At 35.5% G+C, this 23,392-nt stretch overlaps 1 protein-coding gene across 3 annotated transcripts in view; it reads left to right on the top strand.

The window, feature by feature from the left end:
- ARSJ (arylsulfatase family member J) overlaps positions 1 to 22,465 on the top strand; it is a 77,980-nt gene extending 55,515 nt beyond the window's left edge. Inside the window, exons 2-3 of one of the 3 annotated variants that reach the window (XM_009448175.5) lie at positions 19,111 to 20,474; positions 20,571 to 22,465. In XM_009448175.5, the coding sequence (XP_009446450.1) occupies positions 19,111 to 20,474; positions 20,571 to 20,596 (1,390 nt within the window). In that variant the 3' untranslated portion in view covers positions 20,597 to 22,465. Of the gene's footprint in view, positions 1 to 19,110 lie in introns of all 3 variants that reach the window. The other 2 variants (XM_009448176.5, XM_024356259.3) reach the window with 2 other exon arrangements.
- Positions 22,466 to 23,392: the final 927 nt, after the last annotated feature.

Below are 23,392 nucleotides of genomic sequence, written 5' to 3'. Positions count from 1 at the left end.
ATGGAGTACACTGGAAAGAATCTGACTTATACTAAGAAAATTGCTTTCATATAACCAAGCTAAACTGGCATGTTTAACAAATCACCAGATAGAGCATTCTAAAGTGTTACACAGTTTCATATTACTCTAAATCTTTTTGATGCTATCTAATTACTATCAAATAGTACTTTCTTGTTTTCTGTAATGTATAAGTAAAAGCATGAAGACAGCTGTAAATATTGTCATTTTCCAGGTAGTGAAAATATAACAGTGATTGGTCAGAGTTGAATCTACCATTACTTCCATCAACTGCAGAACATGTCTAATATATTTGGGGGAAATATATTGCATAGCAATAGAGCTGATGGGATGATATCATGTTACACATTTCATAATTAAACATGGAACAACAGTTAATCATGAAAGAATAATTAGAATATTTGTTAGTAATCCTGTTTACATACCAAATATGAAAATTAAGTGTTAAATTACATTTCTTTGTTGATTACAAACTCTTAGTAATTGAAACTATTTAAAATTGAATAACAATATTTGATTTGGGCTGGTTTGTAATTTCACACCACGAATTTCAGCACAGTACTTTTCTAACATAATATCTTTGACTAAGGCATAAGATTTTACTTAATCAGAAGATGTCCCTTGGGAAGAGAATTAGAGACAGAGATATTTCCTTGATTTTTAAAATGTTCTTTCTTGTAGTAGACATTACTTCACCTTCCTCAAAAACTATGATGTTGATACTGCTCTCTTTCACATTTGTATGGGGAAGTTGGATCACAAGGTAAAGAAACAACTGCCCTGTCCATGTTGTCCAAGCATGATGGCTATTATTTGATTTCTTCTTAGAACTATTTGAGAATTCCTTACAAATAGTCTAAACTATTTGCCCATTTATTTAGACTCACTGTCCACCTGAAGTTTTCACCAAGGTATTCCATTCTTGGTTGTTGTGCCCAGGTTGCCAGCATATGACTATTGTGAAAGATGAAATTTTGTGTCATATTTGGCCGAGAAACTGCTAGGCATAGTCTTTATTTCAGCAGTTTGCAAAAAAGAAAGCTGGCCTCAAAGTGCAGTAGCATTCTGACTAAGAAGAGAAGCTAGGCTATGTGACAAGTTGAATTAACACAAGGCTAGTGAGATTATTCCTAAAGTTAATATTCACTAAGCTGGTGGCTTCATTTACAGCCTGGGTGAACAAATTTCACCATAACAAGCCACTGAATCTAACTGGCTTTGTGAGATCTAGAGCCCAGAGCCTTGGTTAAAGGTTACATTCCTTATGCTTTTAAATAAATTTTGTAGTTTCAGGTGAATAACTTTGAGAGCCTTTGCCCCTTCTCAGTCAACGTTAAAACAGAAAAGCTATCATCCAAGATAATAAGAAAAAGAGCTTATATAAGCAAAAAGAATCTTAACTAAGGAATCTTAACTAAGTCTTGTACTAACACACATCCCACCCCAAAGTCTTAACAGACCTGTTCTTTGTAATTTTCCTTCTCTTACTGAAATGAGTAATACTCAGCACAGTTTATGGAAGTTGCAAAGCACATATGTCAGCAAGATTCTTTTCTCTCAAGGCTTGTAATCAATTTTTTATGGGCCATACTTTTATTTAAGTTTGAAGCTTATAATTTTTAGCTATTTATTTTGGTTTCACAGTTATGATTATTTAAAGTGTGTGTGTGTGTGTGTGTGTGTGTATTTCAGGGAATTATAAACAATATATTGCACTCTCTCTTTGTTGGATGAATCTAAATCAACTCCATGCAGCACCTATACAGTCCAGCTATCTCATGTCATGTAGCAAGCCCAGCTTTAATGTTCCAGTCTGTTATTATTAGCGCCATTGCTCTTTATTTAATGTATTCTAATGCTTGTCAGTGGTTCAGATTAAATTGTTCGAGAATATGAATGTGAGATTTCTGGTTTCCTGGGCCACATTGATACTTAAAACTTCTAAAACTTCATTTTTACTCTAAAATAGGATGATGTATATAAAATGCTTGCCAGATTGACTTTCTCATAGTTGACACTCAAAGTAGACAATGCTCAGAACTCTTGTCCCCTCATGGACTTCAATAATAACTACGTGCCACACTTCTGTCAGACTCCAAAGAGACATGCAGCCTTCTGAATTCTTTAAGATTTGTCTTTTTAAACAAAGGTTTCATTTTAGGAGAATTTAGTCTATATTTCAGCTTTTAGTGGCTAAAAAAAGTCATTGACTTAGAGAATGTTAGAACTGAAACCCCCTTGAGGCTCCCTAATTTCAGACTCCTCATTTAATAGAAGAAATTTTGTTAGTGTTTTGAAGAGTTTTCTTAATATTGACTAGTATGTTTCTTTAGGGTATCACCAATAGTTATTTGGACTTGTTTCTGCAAACATATTATCGTCCACAGTGTATAGGGATGTTGCAAAGTGATCTGGATGATTTTTACTTTTACTGTTGTGTTTTATGAATGTGTGGTTTAAGTCTGCTCATCTGTACCTATTACCTACTGATGCTTTTCTATAGAATATTTTATATTTGAACACTCATGCAAACATGAATACTCTGTGGAAACGTTTTTATCCTCACCAAAATCATCTTGTGTAAGAGTTAGAGAACAATTACAATCTTTGGCAAAACAGTGTTTTTAATTTTTTTAACTCTCAGAAACTATAACTGTCAGCTCTAAGGTCCTACTCCAACAAATACATGAAGGAATATTAATCTGTCCCCTATTTTATTAAAGTGTGAAGGGACAGACAGCATGGTATACAATACACAAGAAGGAAGTGCTTTATTTCTATAGAAGCAGCTTGTTTCTAGCTCCTTCAAAAAAAAAATCTTTAATAAAAATTGAGCATACTCACTTTACAAGCAGGGTTCCTGCTAGGTACAAAACTGCTTCAACACCCAACATTTCTTAGCCTTTTTCAGGCTGCCCTCCTGCATTTACGCATCTTTCAGGTTCCTCTCCTTGTCATGCTGAGTCATGAGCCTCTTCTTTCTCCACAAGATTCACAGTGCTTTTCTAAGGCATTACTAATTTTTCTAAAAACATGGGGTTATGTTGCAGAGCAACAAGCTTCTGCCATCTCTCTGGCTCCCCACCTCACACACTGCCCCTTCCCAAAGCCCACACCATCACACATGTCCCTTCTACCTCATGTGGATACAGAAATCTGGGTTTAGAAAGGATAAGCGAAGGAGCCAAATGATGGAACATGACCTGAAAGCCATGTGGTCTGACTACATTCGGGGCTCCTTTGGTTACTTTCACAATATCAACAATAACAGTTAGTTGAACACGTTATAATTTATATAGATATTTCATTTACATTAACACATGTAATCTTTTAAAACAACCCTGTGAGGTAAGTATTATTGAGCCACTTTACAGAAGCAGATGTGAATACATAGAGAAGTGACTTACCTAAGTCTATAGTGTAACCTTGCTGTCACCTTGGTTTGGCCTTTTCTTTGAGATTTCACTATATAAGACTGGTTTCGATTTCTAGGAGTCCAGTAGTCTTTCAGGGATTTCAGTTTATTATTAGGATTTCATAGCCTCGTGGTCACTTCTTTCTGCAACTGAGCCCTTGGTCTCAGCTGAATCTCTTCTTCTAGTCTAGGACTACACATCTCTCAGCTTCAGTGCAATCTAGATAGGAAAAAATGGTATTTTTATATTTATTTATTTTTAACTTTTTGTAAAAACCAAAGCCAAATACTCTAGAAGTTGAAGAAAGCAGTATGGAAAAATTTCACCACTGACATGAATTATGCCAGGATCAGCCCAATATTTTGGCATTAAAGATAATTTAAAGAAAAAATGTTCTGGGCATGGCGACATGCGCCTGTAGTATCAGCTACTCAGGAGGCTGAGGTGGGAGGATCACTTAAGCCTGGGAGGTTGAGGCTGCATTGAACTGTGATAATGCCACTGCACTCCAGCCTGGGTGACAGAATGAGACCCTGTCTCAAAATAATAATAATAATAATTTTTTCATCTTACTACAGCATTAGTAATGGATTCAGTATTGGAATTTAAAATCCAAATCTCATATTCTTTTTACTACAAAACACTGTATCATAAAATCATTTGTTATTTTGGTTTTATAATGTGAGATTTTTGAAATTTAAAGAAAGAATGTTTGGCATAAATTGGCATTGATTAATATATCTATTCAGAAAATTTTAACCATAAAATAATTTAAAGAAATGTTAGATGTTAGCAGTTCTCAAACTTTTTGGCATCAGGATCCGTTTGTATTCTTACAAATCACTAAAGACCCCAAACAGCTTTTGCTTATCTGAGTTACCTCTATTGATTTTTACCATAATAGAAACTAAAACTGAGAATTTTCAAAAATATTTATTTACTTATTCAAAAGTAATAACAAGCCTTTTACACATAACATATTTTATGAATATAAATATATTCTACAAAATAAAAGATGAGTACTGAGAAAAGTAGCATTATTTGTCATTTTTTCAAATCTCTTTAATGTCTGCTCTAATAGAAGATAGCTGGATTTCTTGTTGCTAGTTATTGTTTCTGTTGAAGTGTATGAGGACAATTCAGCCTCGTGGATATATGTAGTTGGAAAAGGAAGATGTGCCTGAGTCATGTTTTCTGATAATTGTGATATTCTTCTTTGTTACTGCATCAAGAGTTGACCAAAAGTGGCGGTTTATTAGAGATTCTTATTACTCATTGGTTAGGTAAGAGCAGACAATAACCAATAGGTTGGGAAATGTAAGGCTGATAAAATTCTAACAACCATATTGAACTCCGTAATTTCTTAAATATTGTGTTTCTATGTGCTAGGCATTATTTTGCGTACCTCACATTTATAAGCTCATTTAATCTTCGTGGTAACTCAGTGAGAAAAGTGTTATTATTAATCCCATTTCATGCAAATTAGGAAACTGAGGCATAGAAATTCTTTGAAATGGATTTGCCATTTTGATTTTCAGCTATATTGTTTTACAGGATAACAATTCAAAGTAAAATAAACCTAATATAAAGGATGCATAATAGAACTTCAGAATTATTGGTAAGTATTCATATTGAAGAATCATATTGAAGATTCATAAGAATCATATTGAAGATTCTAATAATATGCTGGTAAATTTCAAAGGGAAATAGTGTAATTCTCCTTTAGTAGGTCAAATCACTTATTATTCTCTTAATATTCCTCTAACTATATTGTGATGAATCATTTATTTTTAGCTTGTATTCTAATATAATTTTTCTGAATGTGACATATAAGAATTGCATTAATATGGCTTCTGAATATAATTTTTAGCTAATCATTGCACTTTTACATGCATTTTCACTTATATTATTGTAAAATATCCTTAAATTAACTTTCAGAATCTGTGTCTTGTATCTTGGTAAAAAGACAGCTAAAACAACATTTTGCTTTCCAGGATTGCAAAAGCTCAAGAATATGGAGGTGACAGTTTTGGATGTTATAACAGAAATTTTGGAAGGAGGTGGCAGGGAAGGCGTAGCATGAGGAGACATGATTCCTCTCATTGGTACAGGAAAGGGGGCAACAGGCACTAAGAGAAGCAACACTGTAAGAAACAACTTTGACTGCAGTGAATTTTAATGGTACTTTCTGGATGCTTCCCAGAATACAATCAGCTGAGAAACCTGTGGTCAAAAATGGGTATGCTTTCCCAGGTTAATAGATGCATTATTTGTATAATATTTTGGAAACTTACCTGTTATGATATGAGTAAAGAATAAGAAAACAATTGGATGGAATATCCCAGCTGAGATGTATCCGTCAGTTGGTTTTTGATTATAAGTAATTACAACACAGCATACCATGAATATTCCTTTAGATTCAGCACCTATCCTCCTTGTTACACAATTTTCTGTTCCACATATTTATTGTTTTGTAAAAATAAAGTTAATTGGCAAGGTAACATGTGTCTCCCTATAGAGCACTGTGAATTATTTCTTTGCATTCCTCCATAGACATTTAAAGAACTGACACATTAGTCAAATAAAAGGAAAAACAGAAAGCAACTCCATGGGTTGAACTTCAGTTTGGCAATTGGAAATTCCAATCTGACTACCAGGAAAAAGAAAGAGAGTGGGCAAGATAGTATTTCATGAGACCCAAGCAATGGTATCATGTTTTGCTTTGGTTTCGTTTTGATTTCACCACTTGCACACAATAGAGCAGAAGGGGGAGGAAGACATGGAGTTGAAGAGATGATGTACCAGAGGACAAAAAAAAGACAGAACATGTAGTAACAATTAGTTATAACTAGCATTTTAATAAAATTTTACAATTTGCAATTTGTTTAAAATATTTTATTTCACTTTATTCTATACCTCACCACCCAAAAAAAGAGAAAAAATCCTGTGGCATTGGTGTGCTGCTATCATTAATATCGCCTTTATAAATGAAAAGACTGAGGTTCAGGTTGAGCGGCATGCTCAAGGTTACACAGCCTATAGAGGCAGAATTCAAATCCAGGCATTCTGATTTCTGATATTGTGGGTTCTCTCAATAGAAAAGGTAGGCCGGATTGTTTCCACAATACATGCTGGAGAAATTCCTATGATGTCAAGTCATTAGGCAGAATGTCCAGAGATGAAGTAAGCCCTCTACCAACCTCTCTACCCACCAGATTTATAACAAATATAAAATATTCACTTTCTCACATACCACCCAGGAAACACCCTGTGAGACACTGGGCTAGGGATTCAACCCTGACCATAAGGGGCAAACTTTTCGCAGAAAATAAGAGAGTTGCTAGAGAGCATGTGAGATTAAAACTGCGAGCTTTCCAGTTAGTGTCCTTTCCAGTCTATAAGCAGTGAACCCTCACTGGAGGGAAACAGTCTGCCTAGGCAGTGATCACTTTTCACTTTACTTGCAATTTTGGGATGTCTTTTCTGGGAACAAAAATATGATCTCTATTGTTGTAGAAAGAGTGCAGACCATCTGCTTTTCATATTCAGTGATGACAGAAATGAGGCAAGTATTTTACCTGCAGCAGATGAAGGGTAACTGTGATGCAGATGTTCTGATCCAGAGGTAGAGTGTGGAGAATTTCATCCTGGAGGTATTTCAAGGCAACACATTTTATTTATTAGAGATCTTCAGGGTATATTTATTTTTTCTTTTTATTTCTGGTTTTGAAAATTGTTATCCCTACAGTATATTTCAGACAAAAACTCTGGGTATTTTTCTACATAAAGGAGAAAGCTAAATGAAAATAATTATATAAAATTAAGTCAGCTATAACCATGCTACTGTACATGTAATAGAGGAGGAAGGATGATCTATAATAAATATCAGGGCAGAGGGTCCATTTTAATTTGCTAATTTTCTTACTCTCTAAATGAGAGTAGCTTTAAATAAGCTACTTATAAAGTTCACTTCAGAATATAAAATGTTAATTCCATATCTTGATCTGCCAGGACTAATTGCTTAATAATACCTCCATTAATAATAAATCCTAAATAAACTATTCAAAATAGCTCAATATCTGTATTAGAGACAGAGCCAATAACCCTTACCATTGGAATTTAGAAAAGACACTAATAAAAGGGCAAAGTCACAGATAGATTACAAGTTCAGAGATTTATATTTTAGGGAAAAATATCTAATACCTGTTAATTGGGCCTATATACTGTTTTAATGATACCTGCAGCCTACATTGATAGTATCAATCAGGTATCACTGTAGCCTACAATGATACCTAGATGCCTCTAGCCTTGGGAGTCTGGTCATACCAAATTAATGCAGTGTTTACTCAATAATTCTCTTTATTTTTAGCTGAAACTGCTTTATAACACAGAATTATAAATGCCCTTTATAAATAATGAACGGACAGTGTAGGAAACTCAACTGTTTTGAAGAATAAGCAAATATATTCTCCTCTCAGCTTTCTCTAAATCATAAAAATTATTCTCTACTGTGGATACATAGTATACCACAATGTTTCTTACAAAGTTATTTCTCATAAACTCTCACTATTCTTTATGTTTCTCCGCAGTACAGTACCTGGAATAATGTGGGTACTTAATAAACTTGTGATAATTTTTTCTGGAGACTGCCTCATTTTCTCTACTAAGTTATCTTGGATTTCAGTTTGTTGTCACATGGCTTGCAGCTAAGACACTGATATGTCCATATGAATTTGACATGAAATACTTTCATCTATGTGTGGCTAATTGCAGGTGCAAAGACACTCAGTTATTTGACAGATCTTTCCTAACCATGGCTAAAAGAAAGCAATTCTGCTCAAGAATGGGAGAACATTACCATTTTTTTTGTTGGGCTGTTTTCTGGAAAAACCACTTGGTGAATATAAATATGAAACTTTTGATAATTTTTCTTTCTTGAAAGTCAAAGGTACAAAGAAAATGTTAAACTTCTTAAATATGGCAGTCCTGTCCATATTAGAATAATTAAATATTAATGGACCAATTCATATAAAGCAGAGTGAGAGATCATATTTTCAAAATATTGAAAGGGTTTTAGGCTGGGTGTGGTGGCTCACACATGTAATCCCAGCACTTTGGGAGGCTGAAGCGGGTGGATTACGAGGTCAGGAGTTCGAGACCAGCCTGGCCAACATAGTGAAACCCGGTCTCTAATAAAAATACAAAAATTAGCTGGCCGTGGTGGTGGGTGCCTGTAATCCCACCTACTTGGGAGGCTGAGGCAGGAAAATCACTTGAACCCAGGAGGCAGAGGTTGCAGTGAGCTGAGACCGCACTATTGCACTCCAGCCTGGGTGACACAGTGAGACTCCATCTCAAAAAATAAATAAATAAAAATTTAAAAATGAAAGGATTTTAAATTCTCTATATCTTACGTTGAGGATTCTAACTAATATTACGATGATACTACTTAAGGATATCTTCCTTAACAATTCCTGTCTATAGGGCAAAGTTGGTAGTGTCAGGAATAGTTTAGTATTTAAGCTACTCCCTAGTCTACATATCTAAGTGCATTTTTTGCTTGGAATAGAGGAGATGAAAACTTGTACATTTGTTTAAAAATAATTTTACATTATTCTGTAGTCATATTGAAAATAGCAAGAAAAATATAAATATTATTTTGGCAGTGTGGGTACACTTGCTTTATGGAGTGTATGTATCCTTGAAATAGTCTCTATAAATTAGATAATTTTAAAATGTACCCCTAGAGTTCCCTCTTACATTTTATTCTGTAAGTAATCTTATAAATGAGAGATTCATTAATTACATAAGTGAATATTCATGTCAATAGGTATTTGGTAGTTTGTAACTTATATATTAAATCTTATTTTTTTGAAGTATGGGTCTTCAAATAAATAATTCCAAAAAAGAGAAAAGAACATGAGATAATAAGAGTCAGGGAAAAGACCATCTAGTAGGAAAGAAACTTACTTTTGGATGAAAGCTATTTCCAGAAAAGAATCACTTAGCGTGTTATTTGTAGCTATGTTTCCAAAGAGACCAGGGAAATTGTAATCAATGTAGAAAAAGCTTTGGTGTCCTGAAGGTTCACCGACAGTGGATGAGTAAGGCAATTGCAAGGACAAATAGCAGGGACTAGGAAAGATTATCCAAAGGCAAAAATTTTAAAAGTTACTTGACAAGTTTCCTTATCTGCTTGTGTAGTGAAAGGAGACATTTTCTCTGGATTTGAGGGGTAATTACAGAATTTATTTAGCTGATTCCATCCCCTTTTGTCTAGTCGGAAGGTAATCTCCTGAGTAGATGTCCCTGCTAGGCAGAACAGGAGATGAGTGAGTGTGTCCATTCCTTTGACATTTATATTTAATCCTTTTTATTTCAAATTAATTAGTTGCCTTGATACAATTAGTCTGAGTAGAATAAGCTAGTTTTTTTGAAACCTAATCATATAGATTTTATTTACATGTAAATTTACATAACAAGTTGAAAGCTTCTCCTCCCACAATTATTATGTTCCCAGAAATAATCATGTTCAACAGATTGTCATATATGTATACATTTTTTCTTTATCTTTCTCTCTTTATGCACACACACACACACAAACACACACACACACATTCTCATTTATTCATTCAACAATTGATGTGCTGTTATGAGCCACGTATTGTTTCAGGTGATATATATATACTAGTGAACAAAGTTCCTGCCCTCATGGAACCTATACATTTTTTTGTAAAAATGTAATAATACAATAGATATTCTGCCATAGCCAGATGGTCTTTTACTTAATAATACATCATAAACATTTTTCTACATCAGCACTTATAGTCCCACCATATTCTTTTTTTTTCCATCTACGTATCTTGAAATAGTGTATGCTTACCATCTATACGTTTTCACTTTCCATTCATGTCTCAATCCACTATAATCTGGTTTCTTCCCACACCATTCTACTAAAGAATAGCTTATAAGGTCTACATGCTTATTGCCAAATCCAGTTGATGCTGTGCAATTCTCACTTTCCCTGGCTTCTCTATAGTAAGTGATGCAGTTGACTCTAAAACTCTTCTCCACTACTCTAGCTCACAGGGTGGCTGATTTACCTCAGACTCTTTTAATGCTGCTTCTTGCTTTTCTTCTAAATGATGGTATCTCCTGGGCTCCATCTATGGCCTTCTCCATTTTGTCTTTAGATGACGACATGAGTTCCCATGAATTTGCCTACTGCCTAAAAGCTAATGAGTCTCAAATCTCTATTTCATAATTAAATTAACTGCATTTTTATGGTAACATTGCATTCCACTATTTGTTATTAAGAAATACCTATCATCTTAACTTTAATGCAGGTGAAAAACATTATGGTGATCTAAGTTGGGTAGCACACCACTCTTTTCTTTTAAATACATTTTATTGTATATATTTAAGGTATACAGCATGATATAATGGGCTAGCCATAAGTACTAAATTAGTTACTATGGTGAAGCAAATTAACACACTCATCATCTCACATAGTTACCCTTTTGTGCATGCATGTGTCAGGAGCAGCTAAAATGTATTTGTCAAATATTTATTTTACTTTATCCTATACATCTCCAAGTGGATATCTGACAGGTGCCTCTAGCTAAATGCAGGGCAGGAATCATTGTCTTCCTATTTATTCCTATCCCTTTTCTGGATTTCTTAACTCAATGCAAAGATTTCCTTTCACCTGGCCACCCAGACCAGACACTTTGGACTCATCTTTAACATTTCCTTCTCCCACACTTCCCACATATAGTCTGTAACCCTATCAAATGTCTCTCTTTATAATATCTAATCTTCCCTTTACTGCATCCTCACTGTAACAAATCTCAGTCTTGGATATCATCCTCTATCTCTTAGATTAGGGCACTTCTCCCTGCCTAGGTCTTGTTCCACTCCAATCCACTCTTCACACTACAACCAGAGTTGATTTTTCCAACGCAAAGCTTCGATTGTGTCATTCTCTTTTCAAAAGTATTCTGTGACTTCCTGTGACCTTCACATTAAGTAAGAAAACCTTAGTACAGCTCTATCCTCTAATACAGCACCCTGTCATTGAGTACCTACTTACCTCTATAGACTAGTCTCCCATCAAGATATGTCTGAATCTCTCCCCTTATATTCTAATATTCTAAATTGTTGATCTACAGAGACCCAAATTCTCTCTCACTTTTTGCATTCAAACATTCTGCTTCTCTTGCTGAAACACTTTGTCTTCCCTTCAACTCTTCACCTGGATGGCTCCTCCTGCGGCAAAAATCATCTCAGATTCACCTTCCCTTGTGAATGCTCTTTTGTCCAAGTCGTTTCAGCTGCTTGCACTACCTGCTTTCATTCCACACTCACCCAGATACTCCTGAATGCACTAAAACGCAAATGAAACATGGCCCCTTCTGAGAGGTGTCCTGACTCTACTGTGAGCACTTATAAAATGCTGTGGTTCTCTACTCTAACACTTAGTCCTGTCATAATAATCCTCTAATGGCTTGTCTGTTTCTCCAATTATACTGAGTTCCTTGAGAGCAGAGACCATCTTATTCACCTGTTGTAACCCCCAAAGCTAGCACAGTGTAGGAGAAGGAGTGTTAAACAAGCAATTAATTCACTTATTCATGAGATTAAACAACTAGGCATATATTTGTTGCCACAGCCCGCCCCACTTTCACCCCTTTCCAGAAGATATAATTAACGGAAAGATAAAATTAAGGCCCATAAATAGAATTTATTTATAGACAAGAGAGTCTTTTGGAAGGCAGTCGTAAGCAAACACCTTTCAGAATATGGAAAATTAGTTATATTCTTCCTACATAAATATCCGAGTGATATTTGATTTGTAAACTACAGTCTCTTGCATTTATTTCCTTCCCTTCAAAATATGAATTTCTACTCCACTATTGGCCTATTTTTTACTCGCTAACCATTCTGGACTTTAAAGTCTGCATAAAAGTATTAGTATTCATATTTTATCCCACTTACAAGAGTACATTAAATATGTAATTAGGTTAAAACAATAACAGACAATATTTTCAGACAAAGGAGAATTCATAGACTATAGCATCCAGCACCCAGTAATACAAATTAATAAAAAAAAATTATCAACCTTCACATATTCTAATGCCAAGCTGAAAGGTCTACTTAGCATTTTTCTTTTAAGTTGGCAGTAAAGTGAGAATGATGGTGATTGCTTTTAACAGATTTGGCAACAACTCTAGGTTTACTATTATTCATGTGGAATTTTCTTCACATGGTAGCCAGACTGTGACAAAAAAACTTACTAAATTTCGAAATTATTTTATTTTTTAGCCAAGGTAATACAAGCATTTGGAATATATTATATGAAAAATATATTTTTAAACTAATTTCGTATTATACAAATAAATGTTAAATATATAATCGATGTTTGTGGAATCTTCCCTATGAAATATCTGTAAATGATATTATAAACTTGGTACTGTGAAGCTGTTCTGATGTTAAATGGAGACGCTTTACTGACACATTGAGCAATAGTCTTTGACTCATGGATTCTTATAGTTAGAAAGAAGCGTAGAGGTGTAGTACTCTGTTCTCATGCTGCTATAAGGATATACCTGAGGCTGGGTACTTTATAAAGAAAACAGGTTTAATTGACTCACAGTTTCACAAGGCTGGGGAGGCCTGAGGAAACTTAACAAACATGGCAGAAGGGAAAGCAAACACATCCTTCTTCACATGGCGGTAGGAGAGAGAAATGAGAGCCAACCGAAAGGGGAAGCACCTTATGAAATCATGGGATCTCATGAGAACTTACTATCACGAGAATAGCATGAGGAAAACTGCCCCCATGATTCAATTACCTCTCACCAGGTCCCTCTCACGACATGTGGGGATTATGGGAACTACAGTTCAGATGAGATTTGGGTGGGGTCACAGCCAAACCATATTAGAGGTCATCTAGCACTTCGTTTCCAATTCAGGAATCCCTTTTACAAAATCCTTGACAAATGCTTATCTGGCCTGTTTACTATTTTTTTGTTTGTTTATTTTCTTTTTTAGAAGGTTATTTTTCACAATGAGTTGAAATCAGCCTCTTTATAATATTGACCATTAGTCCTAATTCTGTGCTTTGAAATAAAACAGAGAGGAGTTGAACTATCCACCACTCTCCAGGTTATAAAAGCAACAAATCTAGAAATCATTCCTAATTCTTTTCTTTTCCACTCCTTCTATACTTCTCTCACTGATTTAGTCCTATCAATTCTAAATCCAAATATACATTTCATCCATCTACCTCTTTCCATTTTTACTGCCACTAGATGGTAGTCCAAGCCACCATCATCTTTGACCTAGACAAATCTAAACAATCTCTAAACAATCTCTTCTAAACAATTAGAAGAGATTGTTTAGAAAAATTCTTTTCTAAACAATCTGTGTTTCAATTCTCATCTTTCTAAAATCCACTTTCTATACCAGTGGTCTCCAAATTGGAATACATACACCAAAGGGTAATGCAAGATGATTCACTGGGATGCAAAAAGAAATAAAAGAAATTCTACTTACATTTATTTTTATCTCATCCCCTTTAATTTCTATTCTGTGTAAGTTTTATAATGTTCCTAAATTAATACAATATGCATGAGTGTAATTTATAAATAAGTAAACGTGCATATATTAGGGGTACATGCTTAAATATTGAATACTATTTTTCAGATGTGTTCTAATTAACATAATGGGATTATTACTCGTCAGAATTTGCACACTGCCTTTATATAAAGATTAATTACAACTATAGCTCTCATTTGTCTCTTTTGCTTTTTATTAAATTTGTAGTCTGATATATTCAACTTCTCAGATCCATTTATGTAGTCTTATATAGCTGACATGTAAAAAATGGATTTTTAAATAAAATATCTTTTATTTATCCCAGTTAGATTTTCTTACATCTTGTTTTAAATTTTGAGACAATCTTATAGAAAAATTGCAAGTGCAGCACAAATAGCATTTTTCCTGAATTAAGAGTTAAGAGCCAACGTGATGTCCCATCACCCTCAATACTTTAGTATTTCCTACCAACAAGAGTATTCTCCTATGTTAGCCACAAAACCATCAAAATCAGGAAGCATTGTTATTCCATTTTAATCCTGAGATCCCATTTAAGTTTTGCCAGTTCTCTAAATACGTTCTTTATTGAAACTATTCCAATTCAAAACCACATATTGCATTTAATTGTCATGTCTCCTTAGTCTCTTTCTTTTAATTCCTTCCAGTTTTTATTTTAGGATCTAGGGGTTTACGTGCAGTTTTGTTACATGGATAAATTGCATGTCACGGAGGTTTGGTGTACAGATATATCGTCACCCAGGTAGTGAGCATACTACCCGATGGGTAGTTTTTCAAGCCTCACCCTTCTCCCACCCTCCATCCTGAAGTGGGTCCTGGTGTCTTTTGTTCCCTTCTTTGTGTTCATGTGCAATCAAAGTTTAGCACTCACTTATAAGTGAGAACATGTGGTATTTGGTTTTCTGTTTCTGTGTTAATTCACTTAGGATAATGGCCTCCAGCTGCATCCATATTACTGCAAAGGACATGATTTTGTTCTTTTTTATGGCTGTATAGTATTCTGTGGGTTATACGTACCACATTTTCTTTATCCAGTCTCCTATTTATGGGGATTCAGGTTGATTCCAGGTCTTGCTGTTTTGAATAGTGCTGTGAGGACTTATTTTCTGAGTTGTTTTTCTTTCTTTTCTTTACTTTTTTTCAATTAAATGAAACACTCCTACCTGCCCCACAGGGTTGTGGAGGCCAGAGAAGAGCATATCAGTAAAAAAAATTTTCATATTATATTCACTTTCATTAAAGTGTAAGATTATCATTCTTACCCCCAACTAAAGTGCTAACATACAGTTGATTTTTCATTATTTTATTGAAAAAGAATAATAGGCAGCCCTTTCAAATGCTAAATCATTCCTAAGCTATTTACCTAATGCTGATCCTTTTTTAAAAAAGACAATGAAGCTAACTTGGCAGGACTTTTCTTTTTTGACTTTGTCCCATTTGTTATTTTTGAAATGCTTACAAATCACATACTTTAAAAAAATCATTCTCAAATTTTTCTGGGATCAACATAAGTCTCACTATCCGGTTTACAAATCCTTCCTTTCTTTAATTGGAAAGTTAGAACAGATTTGCTTCTCAAGACTTCTGGCATCTTTCCTCTGCTCCTTGATTTTTCAAAAAGTACTGATATTAACTCTTTAAAAGAACAGAGAGTGCATCGGACTTTGCCACTGCTGATCAAGCATCAGTTTCACAGCCTGGTGGGGCAGGTTGAGGGTGCTGGGGAGAAAACCACAACTTCTCTACATCTCTATTTTCTCATCTATAAAATGAACTTTAAAAATCTGACTTCTCACTGTTGTAGTGAAACTTAAATGCAATAATGCATATTTAAAAATCTATAAATTAAAAAGCGTTATGCAAATGTTAGTGACACCGATTCAGCATTCTGGGATAAGTGTTAAAGCTATCGCTGAATAAATATACCTTCCTTACTAGACTCTGCTCCCTTCCAATGCTTGCAGCAACCCAATATGTATTATTATCCCTATTTTACAGATGAGGAAACTGAGGATCAGAGGGATTAAGTACTTCCCAAAACCACACAGATAATAAGCAGTGGAGCAAATTCAAACCCAGGTCTGTTTGATTCCAAAACCTACACCCTTAACCCACACCCCAAATTACCTGAAACTTCCTCCTATTCCACCATAGAGGCTGGAACTCATTTAAGCAGGAGCTGCTCTGAAAACCTCTTCCCTGTTATAAGCTGCTGTCAAACTTTTATGTTGCTGGTTTTAAATTTTCCAATTTAAAAACCATTCTACTTTCTAGAGAAGACAGAAACCTCATAGTTGATTAATAGCTCTGAACTCCTATTTATCTGCAGATGCTACACCATTTTCTGAAAGCAGCAAACCTCTTCTTGCTTTCTTTTTTTTCTGCAAACGTTTCCTGTATTTTATGTTTTTCATAAGCCTCTTTTCCTGTTGCCTTTGCCAATAGGTGAGAAAATGACCAATTTAGTTAGAAACGCTTAACTGGTTTACCATTTGATGAATTAAATAGACATTCCAGTCAAATCCATTTTCTGCATAATTATTTTGTTAATAACTCATCCCCATAAATGATTCCCAAAATTTTTACCCGTATAGATGTCTCCCTTTTTAATTTCCTCCAAGTTTCCATTAATGGGTATTTACTAATTTGTCATGTACTTGTGTGAAAAATTAGTTTTTTTTCTAATTTTAGAAAACATTCACTTGTGTCTAAAACATTCACTTGTGAAAAAATTAGTTTTTTCACAATTGAATGTTTTGGATCCTGGACTGGACCAAAAATTATCAAGAACAGGCCAGGTGCAGTGGCAGTACTTTGGGAGGCCAGGGCAGGTGAATCACCTGAGGTCAGAAGTTCGAAACCAGCCTGGCCAACACAGTGAAACCCTATCTCTACTAAAAATACAAAAATTAGCCAGGCTTGGTGGTATGCACCTGTAATTCCAGCTACTCGGGTGGCTGAGGCAGGAGAATCATTTGAACCCGGGAGGCAGAGGTTGCCGTGGGCCAAGATCGTGCCACTGCACTCCAGCCTGGGTGATAGAGCGAGACTCTGTCTAAAAAAAAAAAAAAAAAAAAATTATCAAGAACAGTAACAATGCCTTCTAAACTTGGTACTTATGATGTTTATGAAAAGATTATTTCTTTGGGAATTTCTTACATTTTAAATTACCACAATCATGACTATTGCAAAACGGACAGCTAAATGATCAGTGCAGTAAACAGGGTCCATGTGAATGCTGCTTTGCAATAGTGATCAGATATCACTCCAGTGCCCACAGAAACATCAGTGTGTGTTGCAATTAACACTTCAAAAAGCTCATAGTTTCATCATGCTATCATTAAAACATTAAAAATAAATTGAACTATTCATCCAAGGCATGTATAACATGTTGGCCTTTCAGGTTAAATCACTGTGAAAAAAGTTGCTTTTGACCTCAATATTTTTTTTGTAATTTGATTCCAAGATTATCTACATATTTACCCTGACAATTTTCTGCAACCTTAATTTTGTTTTCATTTTTATATTTTCTATTTTAAAAGTATTTTTCAACTTATAACTATAGAATCAATTTTTAAATGTCAGAAACTAACTAGTATATCGTGGCCCAAGTGAAAATTCATACACTTGTGTAATAATAACCCCTTCTTGGAAAACGCCCTTGGCAAATGCCACTGGAAAGAGAAAAATGCAAGAAATTAACATTCACTTAATTTTTAACATATTAGAAAGTGTTATGCTTTCTTAGACTATTTTATAAGTGATTATAGTTTTTTAAAAAGAGACACTGGGAAACATACATAAGGACTTATTACCTGTTGTTTTTGGAAAAATATAATTTGTAGCACTAGCTAAAACATTTATTCTAAAATGATTTTTAAACAATAGTGTATTGTGTAGTCAGAAAACTCTTTCTCGTTTCAGAGATCTAACAGATTAGAGATTAAGGGCCAGGCACGGTGGCTCACGCCTGCAATCCCAGCACTTTGGGAGGCCGAGGTGGGCGGATCACGAGGTCAGGAGATCGAGACCATCCTGGCTGCTACAGTGAAACCCCGTCTCTAATTTTAAAAAATACAAAAAAATTATCTGGGCGTGGTGGCAGGCGCCTGTAGTCCCAGCTACTCCGGAGGGTGAGGCAGGAGAATGGCGTGAACCCGGGAGGCGGAGCTTGCAGTGAGCCTAGATCACACCACTGCGCTCCAGCCTGGGCGACAGAGCGAGACTCCGTCTCAAAAAAAAGAATGAACTATTGTTTTACAATCAAACAGGAGATTTTTCTTAATTTTTCCTTGTATTTTTAGTACTTAAGAGTTAGCTTGAAATAAATGATCTCAGGAAACTAGGAGCTAATGATTTAGAAGGCCCCTAGGTTAAAAGCAATAATAATAATAACACTCTGATTCTGTATATCTTTTCTCTTACCTTGTCAGTTTTCAGTCATGTAATTAAGAGATTAAAGTGTATTCAAATTAATTCCACTATAAGAACTTTAAAAGACTCTGAGGCTGGGCACAGTGGCTTCGCACCGGTAATCGCAGCACTTTGGGAGGCCAAGGCAGGTAGATCACTTGAGGTCAGGAGTTCGAGACTAGCCTGGCCAACATGGTGAAACCCTGTCTCTACTAAAAATACAAAAAAAAAAAAATCTGGGCATGTTGGTGCATGCCTGTAATCCCAGCTACTGGGGAGGCTGAGGCAGGAGAATCGCTTGAACCTGGGAGGTGAAAGTTGCAGTGAGCCGAGATCATGCCACTGCACTCCACCCTGGGTGACGACCGAGACTCCGTCTCAAAAAGACTTTTGAGATAAGTGGCAAAATTTTAGTTTCAAAAGTACTGGCTTAGATTGAAATGTATTTCAAATGTTAAATAGGAAGTTAATTAGAGTAAGACTTGTGAGTAAAGAGCAGAAATGCTGAATTGGTCATTTATCATTGGGGTCAATTATAATTTAACAATGATGCCCATAGAAACATTTTTTAATTTAGGGATCATTGTTTTATGTAGAATATCTCTTTTATCCTGCCCTGATAACAATTTTTTTCTCTTTTCTTAAGGTATCAGATACACACCGGACTTCAACATTCTATCATAAGACCTACCCAACCCAACTGTTTACCTCTGGACAATGCCACCCTACCTCAGAAACTGAAGGAGGTTGGATATTCAACGCATATGGTCGGAAAATGGCACTTGGGTTTTTACAGAAAAGAATGCATGCCCACCAGAAGAGGATTTGATACCTTTTTTGGTTCCCTTTTGGGAAGTGGGGATTACTATACACACTACAAATGTGACAGTCCTGGGATGTGTGGCTATGACTTGTATGAAAACGACAATGCTGCCTGGGACTATGACAATGGCATATACTCCACACAGATGTACACTCAGAGAGTACAGCAAATCTTAGCTTCCCATAACCCCACAAAGCCTATATTTTTATATATTGCCTATCAAGCTGTTCATTCACCACTGCAAGCTCCTGGCAGGTATTTTGAACACTACCGATCCATTATCAACATAAACAGGAGGAGATATGCTGCCATGCTTTCCTGCTTAGATGAAGCAATCAACAACGTGACATTGGCTCTAAAGACTTATGGTTTCTATAACAACAGCATTATCATTTACTCTTCAGATAATGGTGGCCAGCCTACGGCAGGAGGGAGTAACTGGCCTCTCAGAGGTAGCAAAGGAACGTATTGGGAAGGAGGGATCCGGGCTGTAGGCTTTGTGCATAGCCCACTTCTGAAAAACAAGGGAACAGTGTGTAAGGAACTCGTGCACATCACTGACTGGTACCCCACTCTCATTTCACTGGCTGAAGGACAGATTGATGAGGACATTCAACTAGATGGCTATGATATCTGGGAGACCATAAGTGAGGGTCTTCGCTCACCCCGAGTAGATATTTTGCATAACATTGACCCCATATACACCAAGGCAAAAAATGGCTCCTGGGCAGCAGGCTATGGGATCTGGAACACTGCAATCCAGTCAGCCATCAGAGTGCAGCACTGGAAATTGCTTACAGGAAATCCTGGCTACAGCGACTGGGTCCCCCCTCAGTCTTTCAGCAACCTGGGACCGAACCGGTGGCACAATGAAAGGATCACCTTGTCAACTGGCAAAAGTGTATGGCTTTTCAACATCACAGCCGACCCATATGAGAGGGTGGACCTATCTAACAGGTATCCAGGAATCGTGAAGAAGCTCCTACGGAGGCTCTCACAGTTCAACAAAACTGCAGTGCCGGTCAGGTATCCCCCCAAAGACCCCAGAAGTAACCCTAGGCTCAATGGAGGGGTCTGGGGACCATGGTATAAAGAGGAAACCAAGAAAAAGAAGCCAAGCAAAAATCAGGCTGAGAAAAAGCAAAAGAAAAGCAAAAAAAAGAAGAAACAGCAGAAAGCAGTCTCAGGTTCAACTTGCCATTCAGGTGTTACTTGTGGATAAGCACAAATATTTCCTGTTTGGTTAAACTTTAATCAGTTCTTATCTTTCATCTGTTTCCTAGGTAAACCAGCAAATTTGGCTCGATAATATCGCTGGCCTAAGCGTCAGGCTTGTTTTCATGCTGTGCCACTCCAGAGACTTCTGCCACCTGGCCGCCACACTGAAAACTGTCCTGCTCAGTGCCAAGGTGCTACTCTTGCAAGCCACACTTAGAGAGAGTGGAGATGTTTATTTCTCTTGCTCCTTTAGAAAACGTGGTGAGTCCTGAGTTCCACTGCTGTGCTTCAGTCAACTGACCAAACACTGCTTTAAATTATAGGAGGAGAACAATAACCTACCATCCGCAAGCATGCTAATTTGATGGAAGTTACAGGGTAGCATGATTAAAACTACCTTTGATAAATTACAGTCAAAGACTGTGTCACCTCAAAGGCCTTGAAGAATATATTTTCTTGGTGAATTTTTGTATGTCTGTCATATGACACTTGGGTTTTTTAATTAATTCTATTTTATATATATATATATATATATGTTTCTTTTCCTGTGAAAAGCTGTTTTTCTCACATGTGAACGGCTTGCACCTCATTTTACCATGCATGAGGGAATGGCAAATAAGAATGTTTGAGCACACTGCCCACAATGAATGTAACTATTTTCTAAACACTTTACTAGAAGAACATTTCAGTATAAAAAACCTAATTTATTTTTACAGAAAAATATTTTGTTGTTTTTATAAAAAGTTATGCAAATGACTTTATTTTATTTTTATTTCCTGCATACCATTAGAAGAATTTTATTTCATTTCTTCAAATTACCAAGCACTGTAATACTATAAATTAATGTAATACTGTGTGAATTCAGACTATAAAAAACATCATTCAGAAAACTTTATAATCATCATTGTTCAACCAAGATTTTGAATGTAATAAGATGAATATATTCCTTACAAATTACTTGGAAATTCAGTGTTTGTGCAGAGTTGAGACAACTTTATTGTTTCTATCATAAACTATTTATGTATCTTAATTATTAAAATGATTTACTTTATGGCACTAGAAAATTTACTGTGGCTTTTCTGATCTAACTTCTAGCTAAAATTGTATCATTCATCCTAAAAAATAAAAATCTTTACTAATAGGCAATTGAAGGAATGGTTTGCTAACAACCACAGTAATATAATATGATTTTACAGATAGATGCTTCCCCTTGGCTATGACATGGAGAAAGATTTTCCCATAATAATAACTAACATTTATATTAGGTTGGTGCAAAACTAGTTGCGGTTTTTCCCATTAAAAGTAATAACCTTACTCTTATACAAAGTGGACACTGTGGGGAGATACAGAGAAATGGAAGATACGGATCCTGCCTGGAGTAGGTAACCTTGCTTGGAAACCCCACATGCAAACGTCATGAGGAGAATTAAAGGAGTATTATCAGTAATGAAGTTTATCATGAGTCATCAATGAGCATAGATTGGTGTGGATCCTGTAGACCCTGGTGTTTTCTTTGAAGTGCCCTCTCCTAATGCAGAGGCCTTGAAGCTTACAGTATACACTTGAAAAGTCACAGATAGCTAGAATTATGATCTTTGAAGTTATAACTGTGATCTGAAAATGTGTGTGGTGGTATGACAGCATACCATTAAATACATTTACATCACAGCTCAAAGGACTGTGATATAATCCATTTATATCACAACTCAAAGGACTGATATAATCCATTTATATCACAGCTCACAGTTTCTGAAAATGTATAAAAGAATCTATAATCTAGTACTGAAATTACTAAATTGGGTAAGATGATTTAAATGATTTTAATTTTAATATTTTATTTCTAGAATATATGGCTCCATTTTATTTTATAGTGTAAAGTTGTATTTCCTAAAGTTTGTGTTTTGTCGACAGTATCTTTTAAATGAGTCTTAAAAATAAAGGCATATTGTTCATGTTTTTCTTTCCTGGTGGCACATAAATAACATGTCTTAAAATAGATGGCATCTTATACATTTTTTAAAAATAGACATCTTTACACTAAAAAAGAGTTCTGAAGAAAGTAAGTTTGGGAGATGCTGGGTTAAAGAACGTCAAAGGAGTCACTTTAATGCAGGTTTTTCTTTTAGAGTTTTTAAAATCTTAGCTTGTATTGTAACCCTGACAGAAGGAAAATGTTATACAGTATTTCATAATTTCACCACAAAATTGCTGTCTGTGGCACAATGCACAGGACTAGGGTTCTGAGGAACTATACTGTTATTGGAAACATAGTGTAAACATAGAATCTTCTAGCAGTTCCTAGAAAGACAAAAAAAGAAGCAAAGAGGCAAATTAGGATTAAGAAATACCAGTAGGTATCACCTATTGTGATGTAATTCTAAGTTCTCTATAAATGATTATAATCTTCTCGGTGAAAATAATTTAGCCCACAGTGTTCTACTGGAAATGGCTTCATGGATGTTGATCACTGTTTTAGAGAGTACCTGCCACCTGCCCAGGGCTCTAGGCAGGATGTGGTTTACAAGAAGTCTCAGTGTCTTGCCCTCAAGAAATTAAAATATAATCTAATAGTCATGTATAAGTCATGAACAAAAATGTTTCTAAAAATGCTGGCAGCAAATCACTAGGAATTTCAAGATGGCCAGGAAGGAAAACACTGTGTCCTTGAGTTTTGTGCCCTAATCACTGATGCCATGTTAATATGAGGAATTCATTCTCAGGTGTTAGCTTCCTAAACTGTGATCTTCAGGATGTGTTTCTAGGCTGCCTGTGGTTCTTTCAAGTGTCAACTGCACCTCTTTTAAACCTCTGATCTTTCTTAGGGTTTCAAAAGAAACTCTCATTAGCTTTGTCAGAAAATAATTTTTAAATATGGCTATGTTTCTGG

The sequence above is a fragment of the Pan troglodytes genome, chromosome 3 (assembly GCF_028858775.2).
Source record: "Pan troglodytes isolate AG18354 chromosome 3, NHGRI_mPanTro3-v2.0_pri, whole genome shotgun sequence".
Classification (NCBI taxonomy): domain Eukaryota; kingdom Metazoa; phylum Chordata; class Mammalia; order Primates; family Hominidae; genus Pan; species Pan troglodytes.
The sequence above is the reverse complement of the archived record's forward strand: the minus strand, read 5'-3'. Positions and strand labels throughout refer to the sequence as shown.